Source organism: Nicotiana tabacum, chromosome 13 (assembly GCF_000715075.1).
Source record: "Nicotiana tabacum cultivar K326 chromosome 13, ASM71507v2, whole genome shotgun sequence".
NCBI classification, from domain to species: Eukaryota; Viridiplantae; Streptophyta; class Magnoliopsida; order Solanales; family Solanaceae; genus Nicotiana; species Nicotiana tabacum.
In genome coordinates this window covers 73,354,664-73,374,158 of record NC_134092.1, presented here as the reverse complement: position 1 = coordinate 73,374,158, position 19,495 = coordinate 73,354,664, and the positions used below count along the sequence as shown (strand labels likewise).

Here is a 19,495-nt window from a genome sequence, read left to right as displayed (position 1 = left end):
CTTGTCCACCGTTCCTTTGGTTAAACTAGAAATAATTGTCCAACTCAATCTTGAAATGCAGCAACCAAGTTAAACAGGCATACCTCACCCATAAATCATAATCTGGATACAAACTTTACAAAAATAGAGAGGTGTGTTGAGGAGTATGAGGAGAACGCTCAGATATTGAGTTGCATAAGTAAGACCAAGTAGACGGCCCTTGAATGGACTCTCAGATATAATGGTCCAAATACACACATCAATCTCAAAATGTAGCAACAAAGTTAAACAAGCATACCTCACGCTAGAATCATCATCCAGATACAAACTTTACAACAATACAAAGTGTGTTGAAGAGTATGAGAAGAACTCTCAGATATTGAGTTGCATAAATAAGACCAAGTAGCTGGCCCTTGAATGAATTTCTTCTGACCCCTGAATATTCCTGGAAGCTCCATCCTCTTGGAGCAAGGAAACGATCTTCGTTCAATATCGCAAGTGCATTTGCAAGAAGTAAGCAGCCCTCGAGCAATGTCCACAAACCCATGGCCTGAATTATGTTGTAATCTTATATCAGTATCTCCTTTCACAAGAATCTGTTCTCATATCTCACTAATTTGTAAAATCTTTCTAAATCAGCTAAATTGTGTTCAGAATTACCCAACAACACAACTTAGAAGGTTAATAAAATGTATATAAATAAAGCAATTGCGTAAATACACAGCTATTAAACAATAGAAGATCAATGGAAGCAGTTACTAATAACTTTTCATATATCAAATTGCGCAAGCAGAGAAATTGGTATTATCGGAAACAAAGTGGCCCTAAAAGGAGTGAAACAGATACAGAGAAATTCTTTTTTCTTTTTTTTTCCATGACAGTGGTGTTCGGGTCAATTTGTGCGCACCTCAACTATTCCTCTGAATAACCTCCGGTACGATTCAATTCAACATTTTGTTCGTTCGGGTTTGATACCCCAACGAACGTACCGGATAACTCAGCCAACAAGACTTAGGCAAATGGAAAGAAATCACCTAGTGTTTTCTTGCCTCCGCTGAGATTTGAACAGACCTCATTGTTAGCATTGTAATGTATTTTAATGATGAAAAGTTAATTAGTGTTGCTACTGAACAAAAACAGTCTTTGCAGAATTCATTTGAAGCATAAGTCACAGCCCCAAGTCCATGAAGAAAGGATGAAAATGAGCCCAAATACAAATTAGTCGAAAACGAGGACAAAGAACTCAACAAGCCTAATTACAACATTGATTAGGCAGCCCACAAGCCTCGAGAAACGCATGAAGATCATCAGAAGAGGAAGCTGTGCATACAAAAACTAGTCAAAACTCAAAGCGAACTCAGAATAACTAATCGAAGCCTGGTTGATTCATTGAAGCAAAGAATTACCAAAGTCAGTTGAGATCATTACAGTCGCTCCAAGTATCAAGACTGACTGTATTAAACTCCCTTGGGTCATTAAAAGCAGTTCCAACATTCTCTATTGGAACTAGTCGAGTCAATTCCCTCATTAATGGAAGGAGCCGGCACATTCAAACTATTGAAGACATTGAGGAAAGGCCACAACGGCTAGCTTTGCCTTGCCTATAAATTCAGAAGAACTTCTCAAAATCAAACACGCAACTTACACCTCGAGCAAGAATTATTTTCTTTCATTTTCTACTAAGCACTGTAATATTGTAGTATCAGTGTATCAAAAAGTGTTAGTGAAAAGAGATAACTCGTGTCAGGATTTAGAGTTTCTTTGGTGAGCTTGTAAAACCAAAGGGTTGAACTGAATCGCTAGTGGTGAACGAGTAAAACCACAGAAGGTGTAATCGACTCAAATCTGAAAATTAATAAGATAGCCTTGTGGTCCAACTCCAAGATGACTGAATGTAGGTACCACATCGGTACGTGAACCAGTGTAAAAATCGACCGTGTCCTTCGCCATTTTACTTTTCTTATTATATCTCCCGATTCATCTAACATTTGTTTTAAGAAATATTTTCTGTGCAGGTGAAGGGGAGCCTTGGCGTAACTGGTAAAGTTGCCGCCATGTGACCAGGAGGTCACGGGTTCGAGCCGTGGAAACAGCCTCTTGTAGAAATGCAGCCTTGGGCTGCGTACGATAGACCCTTGTGGTCTGGCCCTTCCCTGGACCCCGCGCATAGTGGGAGCTTAGTGCACGGGGCTGCCCTTCTGTGCAGGTGAAAGTGATCAAACTTAGTCAACTAGAATTTAATTAGTTCACAGTGCACCCCCTCTTGTGTTTTCACTCAAGGTTCTACTCTCCCACTTCATTGACCACTAGGCACAGAATATATGTAATCGACCCTATACTTACCCTTTCTTGAAAAAAGAATTCATATATGATCGACCCCAACTATTTTGAGAATTAGGCCTAATTAATTGACTGATTGATTGATCAACCTTTCCTAACACAGTTCATCCTTTAATAATGTGGTTAAATGCCCATATTACAGATCTGAACACAGTTACAATCAACCCATATCACATCTTTGGTTTGTTTTGCTTAACCAATTCTAAAACAGATCAAAATCCCAGATATGGTACATCTTACTTAGTGTTAGTATTCTCTCTGTTTTTTACCAAAATAAATCCCTAAAAGATATCATTTGTACCTGCCTACAATCTGTTCTATATAACAAACTATTCTTCGGTGTAATACCTAAAAGATCCACAAGTAATGAAGCAAACTCAAACAGATCCAAGTTTTCTTATAAAACAAACTACTCTTCTGCACATTAATAACCGCCCCAAAAGCCCAAATCTGCCCACAGCGAAGCCAATGTAAATATTTTTTATTTTATTTTTTGGGTAAAAAAACAAACTTTTATCAATAAGTAATCATATATGCCTCAGGCTAAACGGATTACATAGCAGGAGAAAATATGAGAAAGGATGGATAACTTACCTTTAATTTGAGGGGTAAATTTGAAGAGGATTTGCTCAGAAGTGATGGAGATGTAATGTATGTAGTTTGGATTGTTGGCAATTTGGTTTTTAACTCTCTTCGTAGGAGGAAAAAGAACTTTTTCTGTTATTCCTAATTTACCCTTTAAGTTAATGGGGTTAGCTTTTCCTCTTAAAAGGTGTTAAGGTATAAATGGAGGAGTATAATTTTGGTTAATTGGTTCTATCTTTTTCCTTTTTGTTTTTTGTCGACATCTGCCACCGGCGCTACATCTTTCGTCACCGCCTTTTTGCCTTGCCCGTCTCACGTAATCCGTTGATGAATTTCATCGATGTCTATCTAACGTACGAAAAATTGAACTTTATTCTTCTATATTGAAGTTACATATAGAACGTAGACGATAAGATGGTTTTGCCATACAGATGTGTAAAAATGGCTTGGGATACCTATTTTTTAATATGGTACTCCCTCCGTCTCCGTTTCAATTTAGACGAAATAGTTTGATTCGGCACAAAATTTAAGAAAAAGAAGAGTATTTTTAAAATTTGTGGTCTTAAAAACTTAAGGGATAAAAGTTTTGTGGGGCCATGGCATTTGTGTGGTTATAAAAGCTTCTCATTAAGGGTAAAATGGGTAAAATAAAAAGTTTAAAGTTAAATTATTACCAAATTTAGAAATATGTCATTTATTTTGGAACAGACTAAAAAGGAAAGTACATCATCTAATTTGAAACGGAGGGAGTATTTAGTTTTTATCCAGTATTTTTAATGCTGAGCAAAAATAGTCACTACTCTATTAAAATTAATACGAAAAGATGTTTTTACCCTTTCTTCATGAGTGTTGTGTAAATATTAAGGACATGGTGTCCTTAACATTTACACTGGACACATGAAGTTAAAGACGACATGTCCTTAACATTTACACTGCACATATGAAGTTAAGGACATGATGGCCTAAAGTTTAACAACGGAAGGTGCAAATACAGGACACTTTGTCCTTAATATTTACACAGCATTCATGAAGTTAAGGACATCAGTCCTTAATATTTACACAACACTCATAAAGTTAAGGACATTATGTCCTTAACATTTACACGGTACATATTAAGTTAAGGACATGAGGTCCTAAAGTTTAACAACAAAAGGTGCAAATACAAGTTAAGGACATTATTTACACTGCACACATGAATTTAAAGACGTCATGTCCTTAACATTTACACTGCACATATGAAGTTAAGGACATGATGCCCTAAAGTTTAACAACGGAAAGTGCAAATACAAGACACGTTGTCCTTAATATTTACACAGCATTCATGAAGTTAAGGACACCATGTCCTTAATATTTACATAGCACCCATGTCTAGCACAGAGGTTTTTCCGTCCGGACGGGTAAAAATTTATTAAGCACTGACTAAAGAGTAAATATATTTTAAACAGTGATTAAATAATAAAGACATATCTAATTAGTAACTAATTGTGCACTTCCCCCTACATATGTAGACCTCCAAATCACTATTCTGATGAATGTGCTACAAGTTGACAATGTAACATATAACCTCGCGGATTTAATGTGAACTTACCTAAGAATAAGACATAATAAAAATAAAAGGGTCCATATAAGATGGTGGAGCTAAAGGTAAGAAAGGAGTTCAATTGAATCCCCCTCGTCCGCAAATTGCACTGATGCAATTAGGGTAAAAACAAATTATTTTTACCTAAGATTCCTAGAAACAATTGAATCATGTTATTAGGTTTTTTAGATCAGTGGTCAGATCGACGGTGGTCAGGCTCGTTACTATGCTTTTTCGGGTAGACCCGAGGCAGTGGCCTCAGATGCTGTGATCACAGGTATGGTTTCGGTTTGTCATAGAGATGCTTCTGTATTGTTTGATCCAGGGTCTATCTATTCATATGTGTCATCATATTTTGCCCCTTATTTGGACATACCTCGTTGTTCTCTTGTTATTTCTGTTCATGTATGTACACCTACTGGTAATTTTATTGTGGTGGATCGTGTATATCGATCTTGTATGGTTACAATTGGGGGTTACTGGTGCATATAAGTGATACCAACTAGTGGTGATTAACTCTTTAGTTTATTTTTGTTATTTTTGTCGGGAGTCCTTATAATCTAGTTAGGACTTGTATATCAATGTAGGAATAAGGATGAGACTTAAAAAACCCCATTTATCTTTAAAGTCGTTTCAGTCAGTACTAGAATGAAATAATCATATAACTGAACCTAATCAATTTGGGATTGAGGAGTAATTGATTGTTTGATTAGTATATGAGAAATAAAAACAAAATGTACAAAAAATGAATCAGTCAGTATGTTTTAGTTTTAACTTTCTTTTCTGTAATAAGGATGTCTTAATTTTAACTTCTGCCGCAGAAAGAAGCAATTGCTCAGAAACCTTATACTACTTCGTTTTGTTAGGTTTCATTTTGAATGTCCAAAGAGAAAAGAGAAAATGTGTTCTTAAGAAAGATGAAGTAAAGTATGTATGGTCAAAACCGATTAAGTCAGTCGTACGGACTGGTCGAGGTGATAATACTTCGATCAAAGGGTATTTGCGTGACGACGGGTCGAGATCCGAAGTAATGGCGTCGAGCTTCGAGCTCTAAGACCAATCAACGACAAGCTCGGTATCATTATCGAGCTCATATCCAAATCGAACTACGAAGCAAAGCGGAGATTATCGAAGATGCATAGACCGGCCAACACTCACCCCGAATATCGAGACTCCGAGTCAAAGTCGAGCTCGAACCAAGGCCGAGGGCTCGATCCAATATCGAGCTCGAGCCGGTATCGAGCTCACAGACAAGAGTCGTTGCAACCGCACTAGGGGAGAGAATCTTGACAGGAATCGAGAAAAAGACAATTCATCATGGGTTTTCCATTATATATTTTTTATATAGATAAAGTAGGATCCCTCTACTATAAAGGGGAGAATTCTTGTAAGCATAAAGATAGACGATAAAAAAGACAACTTAAGAGAGATTAACACTTTTGGGCTCATTTACTTTGCCTTGTTCATCAACATTTTCTTTTTCTCTGCCTTATACTTCATTCCATCTGTCAAAGAATATATATATTTCTATTTCACTCTGCAATTTGTACCAAGTTATATCATGTATCCTTACAACCATATACAAATTTAACTCTATCAAATTTTTCGGGTAAACAGTTTGCCACCCACCGTAAGGCTAAGGATAACAGTGGTTATTTGATACGAATCTGCAAAAACACACCGGTGTGTTTTGCGCTTATTTCCGAAAATATCTTGAATTTCGGATTAGCAACGACTAACTACCAGTCAAATGGCCACGCCGATCGACAACGAAGCCGGTCTTCAAGATGAGAACAATAACTTGGCACCCAGTACCGAAAGACCACTTGTCGACGCCGTTGGAGCCCGAATCGGAGCACCGATAGATATCAATTCGCATGTGGCCCTTGAGGCGAACCTACATTCTGAACCCGAAAATAGCATTCATGGAGGCACTCGATTTGCAGTTCGAGATACCCATAACGTTGAGGAAAACGGTGTTAACTTGCGTATGATTTTCGAAATGTTGCAAGCTCAACAGGCAGCAATAGCTCAGTTGCAGAGCCAAACCCAGCTACAAAGCAGGCCGGAGCCCAACCCATCTCGAGAAATCACCCACATAACGGAGCCAGCCATAGTGAAGTCAAATGAGCAAGAATCAGGGACTGCTCCCGAAATTACTAAATTGCTCGAGGAACTCACAAAGCGAGTCGAAGCCAACAATAAAAAAGTAGAAACATATAACTCTAGGGTCGATCAGATCCCGGGAGCTCCACCAATGATAAAAGGGTTGGATTCAAAACAAATTTGTGCAAAAGTCTTTCCCCCCAAGCGCGGCTCCTAAACCAATCCCAAAGAAGTTTTGCATGCCCGATATTCCTAAATATAATGGAACGAACGATCACAATGAACATGTCACCTCTTACACATGTGCCATCAAATGGAACGATCTAGAGAACGATGAGATCGAATTTGTATTATTGAAAATATTCGGTGAAACCCTGACAAAGGGAGCAATGATATGGTATCATAATTTACCGTCTAACTTTATCGATTCTTTTGCTTTGCTTGCAGATTCTTTCATAAAAGTACATGCTGGGGCCATAAAGGTCAAGACCAGGAAGTCGGACCTATTCAAGGTAAGACAAAAGGATAACGAGACGCTAAGAGAATTTGTATCTCGTTTCCAAATGGAACGAATGGATCTACCTCCAGTCACAGACGATTGGGTTGTTCAAGCTTTCACTCAAGGACTAAACGAACGAAGCTCGACGGCTTCACGGCGGCTGAAGCATAACCTGATCGAGTACCCATCTATTACTTGGGCCGATACGCATAATCGGTATCAATCCAAAATAAGAATCGAAGACGATCAGTTCGGTGCTGAGTCCGTTATTAAAAGGGTTGCCAACCGAGAACAGAGATCGATCAAAAATCGATACCGACCCTATAATGGAAATCCTACGAGCTCGGTGTGATAAACGGCTAAAATGATACTACTGCTAAAGTACGACTCCCCCTCCCCCTATTCAATTATATTCAAAACTAACCAATGCAGGTGTTCGACCAAATACGAGGATTAATGAATTCGATCAGGAACAAAGATGCATTATTCAACACGAAGCCTTAGGTCTGAAAGCACGCGTTGCACTCTTTTTTCCCTTAGACCGGTTTTGTCCCAAAAGGGTTTTTCGGCAAGGTTTTTTAATGAGGCAACCATTGATCGTGCTAACTCGGAACAATTCAACAATATTCGAGGCCTCCTTACATCAACCTCGAATACTGGGGGCATACCATCATCATCAAACATATCAACGACAATTATCAAGTATGGTGCAAAGGAAGTTACTTCGTTATTTCATGACAAGCAATGTCTCGACAAGAAACATTGTAAGAGCCAAATAGTCAAAACGAACCATGCTCATGTAATTGGCCCGAGCCCTGACGCAAAACATGAACACATGTATAATGACTTACAAAGAAAGCTCTCTTCTTTACCGATATCTTATATCCAAGATTTACTATGCAAACAAGATCGAGTTCGAGCAAGCTCTCACTCGACCATTAAGCGTACGGGCTACTTTTATTTCAAGTTCGAGCAAGCACTCACTCGACCATTAAGCCTACGGGTTACATTACTTCGAGTTCGAATCATTCACTCGACTACTAAGCCTACGAGCTACTTTTATTTCGAGTTCGAGCAAGCACTCACTCGACCATTATGCCTACGGGCTACATTACTTCGAGTTCAAATCATTCACTCGACTACTGAGCCTACGGGCTACTTTTATTTCGAGTTCAAGCAAGCACTCACTCGACCATTACGCATACGGGCTAACAGGCTACTTTTATTTCGAGTTCGAGCAAGCACTCACTCGACCATTATGCCTAAGGGCTACATTACTCTGAGTTCGAATCATTCACTCGACTACTAAGCCTACGAGCTACTTTTATTTTGAGTTCGAGCAAGCCCTCACTCGACGATTACGCCTACGGGCTACCTTACTTTGAGTTCGAATCATTCACTTGACTACTAAGCCTACGGGCTACTTTTATTTTGAGTTCGATCAAGCACTCACTCGACCATTACGCCTACGGGCTACATTACTTCGAGTTCAAATCATTCACTTGACTACTAAGCCTACGGGCTACTTTTATTTCGAGTTCAAGCAAGCACTCGCTCGACCATTATGCCTACGGGCTAACAGGCTACTTTTATTTCAAGTTCGAGCAAGCACTCACTCGACCATTATGCCTAAGGGCTACATTACTTCGAGTTCGAATCATTCACTCGACTACTAAGCCTATGGGCTACTTTTATTTTGAGTTCGAGCAAGCACTCACTCGACCATTATGCCTACGGGCTACATTACTTCGACTTCGAATCATTCACTCGACTACTAAGCCTACGGGCTACTTTTATTTCGAGTTCGAGCAAGCAAGCACTCGACCATTATGCCTACGGGATACATTACTTTGAGTTCAAATCATTCACTCGACTACTAAGCCTACGGGCTACTTTTATTTCGAGTTCGTGCAAGCACTCGCTCGACCATTACGCCTACGGGCTAACAGGCTACTTTTATTTCGAGTTCGAGCAAGCACTCACTCGACCATTACGCCTAAGGGCAATATTACTTCGAGTTCGAATCATTCACTCGACTACTAAGCCTACATGCTACTTTTATTTTGAGTTCGAGCAAGCACTCACTCGAGCATTACGCCTACGGGCTACATTACTTCGAGTTCAAATCATTCACTTGACTACTAAGCCTATAGGCTACTTTTATTTCGAGTTCGAGCAAGCACTCACTCGACCATTACGCCTACGGGCTACATTACTTCAAGTTCGAATCATTCACTCGACTACTAAGCCTATGGGCTATTTTTATTTCGAATTCGAGCAAGCACTCACTCGACCATTACACCTACGGGCTACATTACTTCGAGTTTGAATCATTCACTCGACTACTAAGCCTACGGGCTACTTTTATTTCGAGTTCGAGCAAGCACTCACTCGACCATTACGCCTACGGGCTACATTACTTCGAGTTCGAATCATTCACTCGACTACTAAGCCTACGGGCTACTTTTATTTCGAGTTCGAGCAAGCACTCACTCGACCATTATGCCTACGGGCTACATTACTTCGAGTTCGAATCATTCACTCAACTACTAAGCCTACGGGCTACTTTTATTTCAAGGCTGAAGGCTGTTCGAGCCCGATAAAGCAAAGGGGACTACCCACAAGGCCCGAAGGCAAGAGAGATTAAAATTCAAACTATCTATTTAGCTTAATAAAAGGCTATTTTGATTCAAAAGGAAGAAAGATTTATATTTACAAATTTTTGTACAAAGGCGGAACTCAGCCAAAAGGAAGTTCTTTATACAAAAACCGAAAGCGGTATCAAAAGAACGCAGCAAACGACCTAAGGCCCTAAATGATTCAATATTCATCAGAGGCCGTGTTCTCGGCATCTTCCTCATCTTCAGACTCCCCCGAGTCATCGGAGTCCTCCTTAGGAAAGGCCAACCTTTGAGCTTTGTTCTCCTCCGCCCTGGCGACTTCAATCTCGGCCCCAATATCGAAGCCCTGAGCTCTGACCTCCTCGAGAGCGTCTCTCCGAGCTTGCCATTTTGCATGTTCGACCATGCTCTTAGCTTTGGCTTGGTTAACCTCAACATCGATCCTGAAATGAGCCACTTTTGCATCGGCTCTTTTATTGGCCCCGATCACCTCAGATCTGGCCACTTCAAGTTCTTTAGCCAAATCTGCTTTATTTGAAGTGGCAAAATCCAACTGATGCTAAAGCTCTTTCATCTTTTCGATCAGCCCCGAAGCATTTTCTTTCGCAAATCGGAGTTGGGCATCAGACAGCTCCAACTGAGCTTGAACGGGTTCCTTTTTCGAGGCAAGGGCATCCATACAGTTTTTAAATTCTTCTGCCTCGGCCAGTAGCGCATCTACCTGTGAGTTAAGCCGTCCAATCTGCTCGATCCTCTGCCGAACCTATAGAATCGGATCGTTAGTGGTTATCTATTTTTCATCTTCACTATCATGGAACATTCGGAATACCTGCTCAGCTATCTCTTCATGCTCCTCCCGAGCCGCTGTCAAATCTGCTCGAAGTTTTTCATGAAGGAGCTTGCACGAGTCACTCTTCTCAGTGAGGCTCCGAACCTTGGCATCATGCTCCTCCCGGATTCGAAGAAAGTCCTCGTGATGCAACACTGAAGCCTATAAACAGAACGAGAAACATTAGAATTACCTATAATTCTAAGTTTGAAAGAAGTGGCAAAAACGCCATCAGAGTTACTCGATTCAAAGCATGTTGGGCCTCGTTGAAGAGACAAGTGGGCCTCACCGCATTCATCACTGATTGGTCTTCTTCGGTCACCAAGGACCGAAGATAACTAGAAATCCCCACAGGGGGAGAAAAAATTCAGGTATCCTCATGTACGGAGAGCACTATCTTCCGCCTTCGGTCGGGATCGATACTCGAGGCTGGGAATCGGTCCACCAGTTTGTGAATCGATGAAGGCTCGGTAGAACCCGACCACGATGCTTTTTTGGGTACCGTCATTCCACCAAAACCGGTAACCTCCTCCGAGGCACCTGACTCAAGCCCCTCCAGAAAATCGTGGATATCGGCCGACTCCTGAATACCCTCATAGGACCGATCCTCCAACATGCTGGCCTCTTGAATCATGGCATCCGAAATCTGAGGGGATCCGCTAATGTCAACTATCCCAAACTCATCCCTTGAAATATCTTCTACTGCCCGAGAAGATCCACCCTCGGTATCCCTTTCAATCATCTTAGCTCGAGAAGGGATAATCTCGACTTCTTCTTGTTCTGGGATTATGGCCAGGGTTCCCTGATTTGCTTCCACCAAAAGGAAGACTGTTGAATCACAATATTAGCCTGTACGCAGGCTAAATTCTCCTCTCCTTCTTCGGGCTCATCCCTTAAATGGCGGGCCACTTCCGAAGACATAACACCAGAGCCCCTCTTCAGCTTTCGAGATCTCTTAGCCGTTTTTTTCTTTTCCGAGCTCGGGGAGCCCGATACGTCTTTTCTCTTCCTTTCTTTTACCTGCTTCAGGGCAGGAACTTTTTCACCACCAGATGGAGGCCTCATGACTACATCTTTCGCGAGTCCTACAAAGGGGAAAAAGGGAGATTTACCATACAAACCGATAAAGAGACAAATCGATAAAAAGATTTACCATGACTGCGGACCTCCCATCGACCCTTTGATAATTCGACCCAAGCACGCTCAGAGTACGGTCTCTGCAACACCATACCTTCGACCCATTGTTTAAGATTTGGGATCGGTTCCGGCATCCGAGCTACGGTTGTGATAAGAAAAGAAAAATAGATCAACAAAATGAAAGGAAATCACAAAATCAAAACGGGCAAAAAGAAATATTTACTCACGACTCATATTCCATTTCTCGGGAAATGGTAAGTCATCGGCAGGGATCAGGTCTGAGGTTTTGATTCAAACAAAACGGCCCATCCAACCCCGATGTCGAGTCTCGTCTATGCTCGAGAAAGGCGCTTTAGTTGCTCGGCGAGCAAGCTTGATCAACCCTCCTCGATAAAGTCGGGAACTGTAGAGGCACATAAGATGATCGAGGGTGAAAATACGCCCTCGACTTTGCTCGAGAAAAGTTGAAGAAGAATCACTATCCTCCAAAAGGAAGGGTGGATCTGGCCGAGGGTCACATCGCACCTCTTACAGAAGGCAACGATGATAGGGTCTAGAGGACCCAACGTGAAAGGATAAGTGTAAACACTTAAGAACCCTTCGACGTGAGTAGTAATTGATTCATCATGCGATGGGATTACTACGAGATTATTATGCCAGTTGCATTCTTGTATGACTTTATCGAGAACTTTCTCGGTAATTGAATATTGGTACCTCGACATCGGCTCACACCGACCCGGTATCGGTGAAGGCTTTTCAATTTTAAAATCACCTACATTCGAGCACCCTACCGAAACGAATTTCTCAGGGCGGGGTTCTTCCACATCCTCACCACCAGCAAGTCGAGATGAAGAAGCAGTCTCTTTTTGCGGAACAGTTTTAGACGTTTTTGCCATTTAAAATTCCGTGAACAAAGAACGAGAGTATTTGGTGTTTTAAGAAAGAATGTGCAATAAAACTCACAGATTTGCAGACAGAAAACTCAGAAAAGACGAAAGGGAACTTAGAAAATTTGGAAGATTGAAGACACAAAAGTGATGAATGGTAAAGGGAAGGGTTATTTATAGATTGAAGCAATGACGATTCAATATCAGCGGTGACCGACCACCGTCTGACACACATTAAATGCCTTGGTAAAACTGAACCGATGGGACAGCTATCACGTATGTCATGGTCGGGATCGATGCAGACGCCAGCATATATCTGATCGAGCTGTTGGGAAATCATATCGTTTCTCGCCACATCCTTTTTTCGAGAAACGAGGGGACTATCTTTGTACGGTCAAAATCGATTAAGTCAGTCTTATGGACTGGTCGAGGTGATAATACTTCGATCAAAGGGTATCTGCGTGACGACGGGTCGAGATCCGAAGTAAGGGCGTCGAGCTTCGAGCTCTAAGACCAATCAACGACAAGCTCGGTATCATTATCGAGCTCATATCCAAATCGAACTACGAGGCAAAACGGAGATTATCGAAGATGCATAGACTATCCAACACTCACCCCGAATATCGAAACTCCGAGTCAGAGTCGAGCTCGAACCAAGGCCGAGGGCTCGATCCAATACTGAGATCGAGCTGGTATCGAGCTCACAGACAAGAGTCGTTGCAACCGCACTAGGGGAGAGAATCTTGGCAGGAATCGAGGAAAAGACAATTCATCATGGGTTCTCCACTATATATTTTTTATATAGATAAAGTAGGATCCCTATAATATAAAGGAGGAAATTCTTGTAAGCATAAAGATAGACGGTAAAAAAGACAACTTGAGAGAGATTAACACTTTTGGGCTCATTTACTTTGCCTTGTTCATCAACATTTCCTTTTTCTTTGTCTTATACTTCATTCCATCTGTTAAAGAATATATATATTTCTATTTCACTCTGCAATTTGTACCAAGTTATATCACGTATCCTTAAAACCATATACGAATTTAACTCTATCTAATTTTTCGGGTAAACATAAAGCAAAGACAAGAAAAATAATGTTCTTGTCATTGTTTGTTACGAAAGAAAAGTTCAAAGGGAAGTAAAATGTTTATGTTACAACTTAAAAATCCTTGTAGATTTGCCAGGAAAAATTTTCCTGCAGGGAAATTTGAAAGGACGGATTGCGCAATATTCCAATTATCCGAAGGCTAGGAAATGTTGAAAAACTGACTCTTCAATCCAGCATTTTTGGAATAAATTGCACAGGTTATGATTATGAAACTCTTCTACAGTTATGCCTGTATGGTATAAGATGTGATTCTCTTTTGCGCAGAAATAGCAGAACTTTCCTTTAGCTGTTTCTATTTGTTCTCGCTTTCTCAAGTCTTTTGCTTGATTGGTATGACCAACTGGATAATTTATCAGAAATGATTTCTATACAGAGCAGGGCACATTAGTTCACCAGAAAGTTTTGAGTCAGCGATAGAGTATTTTCTTTGTCTTTCGTTTTGCGCCTGTGCAGCACTGCTATTGTGTCCTGGAATTTAGAGGGTACTGAACTATCTGAGAGTATCATCCTTCGCTCCATAATACAATCAGAAATTCAAGGCAGATTGAATTGTATATAGTAAAGTACAAAATGGTTTTGTACATAGCTTTATTCAAGGTGATGATGAAATACCCAATGATTACCTGAACTCCTGTCCGCAAAGCAGAAGTTGAATATATAAGCATGCTTAAATAATCTGATGGCTTAGATGTAAACTTGATTTGTATAAGCATCTGTCTATTGAGTAATTGTACTTGATTTTTTATGGATTTTCCCGTTCTAAATGTTCAATTAGTGAAGAATCAGCAAGCTGAGTATGATATATACAATAAATCTGATATGGCTCCGAGTTAACTGGTCTTTGGCTCTGTGCAGCGGAGGAGAAACTTACTCATCAGAGACTTCTCCATCTGCGACTGAGATTGCAAAATTTAGCCATTGGAAGCCTATAAGCAATTAGGCCTATATTGCCTTCTATTGTTTCTAATACCTCATTAGTCATTTGCTCTTCTCTTCAGGTCTTGGACAAACACAACCAGGGAAAGGATTTGCATAGAAATTTTCCTCCAATTTTGGTGAATCACCAACAACTCTAGCATTTGGTGCTCCTGTCCTGTTTACATGTAAGCCCCTAACTTGAGTCGCAAATTCTTCCCAAGTTAGCTTCTTGTTGTTCATTTCATCAATAAGTCTAACAATATTTTTCCTGAAAGAAGTCTAACATGTCAAAGAAAGAACAGAAAACAAGTGAACAAAACTATTTAACTATAGCACAGGCAAGCAAGAAAATAAATTGTACGAATTGACCATTGATTTTACGTACTTGTCAGGATTGATGGTTTTCCGAAAGCCTTCAAATAGACGATGACCACGAACAGCTTTGGCCATATTCCCGTCATAGGTGTAGAGGAAAACATCACTGTGAAGAGCTATAATATAGTCTAGTGCAGCAAGCTGATTATGCCTTTGCATAAAAGGTTCCAACTCTTGCTCTGTTGCCAAATTGGAATGGGAATATATATTTGGATATCTTTCTTGAAGAGCCTTTAATCCATTTTGACCAAAAATCTCTCCTGCAACTATGCAGATTTTAGTGTTGGATGGATATCCCATTGCCTCGAGAAACAAGGCAGCCTCTCGCGGTGTCATGGGGCACCCCCCTTGAAGCCGCTTTTCTGTTCCATTTATCCTTTTCTCTTTCCAGTGCTTGGTTTTGTACCTTAATTTTCGAAGCTCCTCAGATTCCTTTCTAGTAAGGTTGTAATTGCAGCCTGTGAAAGCCAGCATATCTTTCTCATATCTGTCATGAATGTAACTCTCTAGTTACTAACGAAGATCCATAGTATATATGTACCCTTACAACTTGTGCTCTTAAAGGTGTCATGACATTTCTATTGCTATAAGAGCTCAATTAAAGACTTTTCAAAATATAGAAATGTGTCATTCTTGGAATAGACTAACTAGACAGAAAAGAATATCATATAAAATGGAAAAGAGGCGTGTGAATTTTCAAGATTCTTGTTTTTGTACCTCAAATGGAGAGCTATATACGGTTCACCATTTTCCCCGAGTCTGTTTACTAACTTTTTTCCAAGTTCTACAATTTCCTCAGTAAAACTAAGTGCTTCATACATGGCATGGCACCGGAGTTTTTGGATAAAATCTGGGATGCCATTGTTAGCGAGTCGTGAATCAGTATGAGTGAATTCTATTACTTTGTGTCTCTTTAATAGCTTCAGAATCTCTCTGCTGTAGTAACTGGCCTGCACAAAATCAACAATTTTTTAGATATCAGCCAAGCAGAAACACACCTTCCATTAATTTTTCTGAAGCGTGCCTTTGACCAAGAAACAGGTGCCTTCATAAGAGGTTCCACATTTGCAAGACTTGGAGGAAGAGACTCCAGTACTTCAATGTCATCTTCCAAAGCTCTTATGAAATGCTTCCGGTTAAATATATCTTTGAATTCACTATAAAAACAGGATCAGTTTTAAAAGTGGTGAGATGCAATTCTCTTCATTTGAGATGCAGTAGAATGGAAGTACATTTTTCACCTAGGATCTGTCCAAAAGGATTTGTGATCTAACAAGGGAAGAACCATGCTGGCATTCATTAGTTTTGCTACCGCTACCATATCGCTTATCTGCAACAAAGTTTAGCAAATTAATTAGTAGTTTTCACAGATAAACTAAAGGGTTTAAGTTATAAATATTGACAAATGATAGATTTTTTTTACACTAGCAATGTAGTTTAACCTATGATAGTAGATTTAGCTTGCATCAAAGTTACGCTTGATTCAATTAAGGTGACCTAATTCGTATATGCATGAAAAAATTCAGTATGTATGCGGATTAGCTTAGAAAGTTCTAAACTATTTATCCTCTGAATAATTCATGATAAAACTCATAGCCTATAATTTACCACTTTTGAGCTCTTTTCACTTCAAAAGTACTACTCATACAGTTGATTTTGCAAAGTGCTTAGGCATGTTTGATTTAATTGATTTTCACTCTCGACTCACGGCATAAACGAGCACCCAGGTGCGGACTATAAATAAATAAAAGATGAATTTTATTTATATCCACTGTACAAAGAATTTTTAAGAGCTCTAATATGACTGGTTGTAGCTGCAGGTTATCTATCCTCTTTTCTTGGTCATAAGCTCAATGTCGATGGTTAACAATAGTTAATTTAAAACATACATAGATATTGCCTATAAGTGGAGAAATATTAAACTCATATAGAAGCACCAATAACTCAAAAACCAAAACCCTATTAAACTAAAAGCTGGCAATAATGTCTTACCCCGGTTCTCATTTGGTTTAATCCGCCATTTGCATGAACTAGAATATAACCATTGCTGATAGTTTTGTCTCCTGAGGGAGTTTCAAAACTTACAGAAATCGCATAAATGAAAAGGTGTAAAATCCAATAAGCAAAGCCAAAATATTTAAGTACTTTTAAGTATACATACTTATCTCTTTACTTGATCGAGCAATGCATTTATAATACTTGTCAGTTCCAGGGTTCGTCCAGATTTCATTATTCTGAGGAGAGACATCGAGCATAATCCATAATGAGAGTACAATATCATTCACAACATAAAGATACTTTATAGTTCAAGAAAAGGTCAAATACGCCGAAAGAACTCCCATATTTGCTACAAGTCTAACTTTTATACAATATTAATCTAAAAGAATTTTTACACCGTAAGAATATCTCCTACAAAATAACTACAGATGACCACTCAAAATAAGTGGCATTAGTAACATGAAAAATTAAACAGACATAAATTAAATTATATTGATATTGTAAAAAAAATTTATGCTGCATTCTATAAACTTAAACCTCTGCTGCAAATATAACCGTCTTCAAATTACCAAAGTTCGTGAATCACAAAAGAATCCAGGCAATATTCTGGGGTTGACTTCTGTAAAAGATTTCCTCTTTTTTCTTTTATGCATGCATTTGATAACGGTGGGGAAAATATAATCATAAATTTGAATTTTTTGACAACAAAGAAAATGGAAATTAATATTTGTCATATGCACAAACAGGAAACTTTGGATTACATTGTGATTATAGCCTGCAAATATAGGAGTACATATTATAATCAATTTTTCAAGAAGTTATTTTACAGTAAGTAAACAAAAGGTATAACCTTTGCATGCATGAGGTCTCTTGCTTCAAGAGAAGTACGTGGAAGTTGCAAGAAATCACGGGAACTCATCGAGGCATTGACTCTAAGAAAGAAGTGTATCAGCATAATCTTCACAAACATGGTTGAAACCATTAATAACATTAATGCTCCAAAAATCCAACGGCCCAGATATCTTCCTGATCTCATATATCTCATTAGGGAAACCGTTCTAATTCTATGCTGATGATGGCCAAGCTGGTGGTGGTTTTGTGCGGTAAAATCAACTTTTCCATTGCCATTTTCCTCTGCTTTTTCGACAAAATCCATTGGTTTCCGACGAGTCTTGATGGTGGCAGCCAACGGGCTGGTACGACAATTTTCACCACCAGCCATCATTAATTAATATATTTATGGGGGGGGGGGGGCGGAGGAAAAGAGAGTTAATTATATATCAGAGTGAAAATGTCAGGGGAAATGTCAGAAGAGAGACATGGAAATGGAGAGGAGAATAAGCTTCTGCATGTTGAGAAGGGACGTGAAGGCCAACATTTCCATGTTGCTTACTCTGACATTTCCCCACTTTTGGTTAGTTTTTTCATATCTTCTCTTTTGTGAGTAATGGCTCCGCTTTATGAGGCAAAGCAACCAATGTTAAAATCTAATAAACGGTAATTAAGAATTCATGTTGAGTAGTGGAGTAAGTAGTTTCTTCTTGCATTACTTTATTTTATTTATTTATTTTTGTTTTGCGAGAAATTAAAGTACAAATGGAACGTAATTTCTTATAAGGAGGAGAAGATGGAAACTTAAAAAAGAAAACTCATGTAAAATTGGAAGAGACAAAAAAAGTGAAGACCACCAAGAGCCAAGACATGATAATTAAGAAAATTGAATCCGGATTAATTTGCCCAAAACTGAGTATGAATACTGGGTGAGGATCAAGAAAATCGAACAAAGCCCTCTGATATGGGAAAAATTAGAGTGTTTATCCGTAAAACGGTACAGTTGAATTTGTTACGTGGTTTATACACAAGCGAACTAATGATCCAAAAATGATAAAGAAACTAGATTAAAAATAAGAATAAGACTTCGCGGTTAAAATCAAAGGAAATGACAAGCTTGGCTCCGGGAGCAGTACCTTCGGGGACAGAAATAAGAATAATATAAAGAGCAAGTAAAGTTATTTTATTTAGCTTGAGAATAGAATGTAGCATTAGTTTTGCCCAGAATTTCGTGTGTTACAATGGCTATTGCTATACCTAGGGAACCAACAAGTCCCTCTTAAATGACAATAAAGAGGGCCATTGATGAATATGTAACGGCAGGCCATGAATGCAAATATTCTCTGCAACGGCTGCCCATTTAATGCCAAGCATTTGATTCTGCTCACGTTGATCATATTCCCTTCGGGGTCAGCCCGATGTCAATTGCAGTTATTGTTCCCGGTACTAGTTACTACGCAATTTACTTTCTACCTGTCTTCGGTTCTACGTGTCATGTTTTCATTCGATCATTTAATGTAAATCAATTTTACCCTATACAGATAGCCCCCCTGCTTTCTGGTGGCATATCTTTGTGTCACCGGGAAGTTGGTAAAGATCCCTTTCTTGGCGGAAAATCTTCTAAAAACCTTCTGAACAGTCTCTGACGCTTGAAAGGACGCACGTCTTCTCGCTTTTAATACTTCGAACACGTGTTGCCCCA

At 39.4% G+C, this 19,495-nt stretch overlaps 1 protein-coding gene across 1 annotated transcript; it reads right to left on the bottom strand.

The window, feature by feature from the left end:
• Positions 1-14,194: 14,194 nt before the first annotated feature.
• LOC107787652 (O-fucosyltransferase 19-like) lies at positions 14,195-18,362 on the bottom strand. The gene is made up of 8 exons (XM_075228040.1): positions 17,813-18,362; positions 17,126-17,198; positions 16,957-17,027; positions 16,206-16,294; positions 15,989-16,121; positions 15,682-15,914; positions 14,975-15,451; positions 14,195-14,857 (listed from the first exon to the last, which is right to left on the bottom strand). The coding sequence occupies exons 1-8, from the start codon at positions 18,185-18,187 to the stop codon at positions 14,650-14,652; spliced, it is 1,659 nt and encodes a 552-aa protein (XP_075084141.1). The 5' UTR covers positions 18,188-18,362; the 3' UTR covers positions 14,195-14,649.
• Positions 18,363-19,495: the final 1,133 nt, after the last annotated feature.

Bases quoted from the DNA above. Each gene is read 5' to 3' on its own strand.
- LOC107787652 (XM_075228040.1), bottom strand. From the start codon at position 18,187: ATGATGGCTGGTGGTGAAAATTGTCGTACCAGCCCGTTGGCTGCCACC. The intron at 16,122-16,205 runs GTGAAAAATGTA...CTGTTTTTATAG, and splicing joins TCCTTTTGGACAGATCCTAG to TGAATTCAAAGATATATTTA. The intron at 14,858-14,974 runs GTACGTAAAATC...GACTTCTTTCAG, and splicing joins AAAACCATCAATCCTGACAA to GAAAAATATTGTTAGACTTA.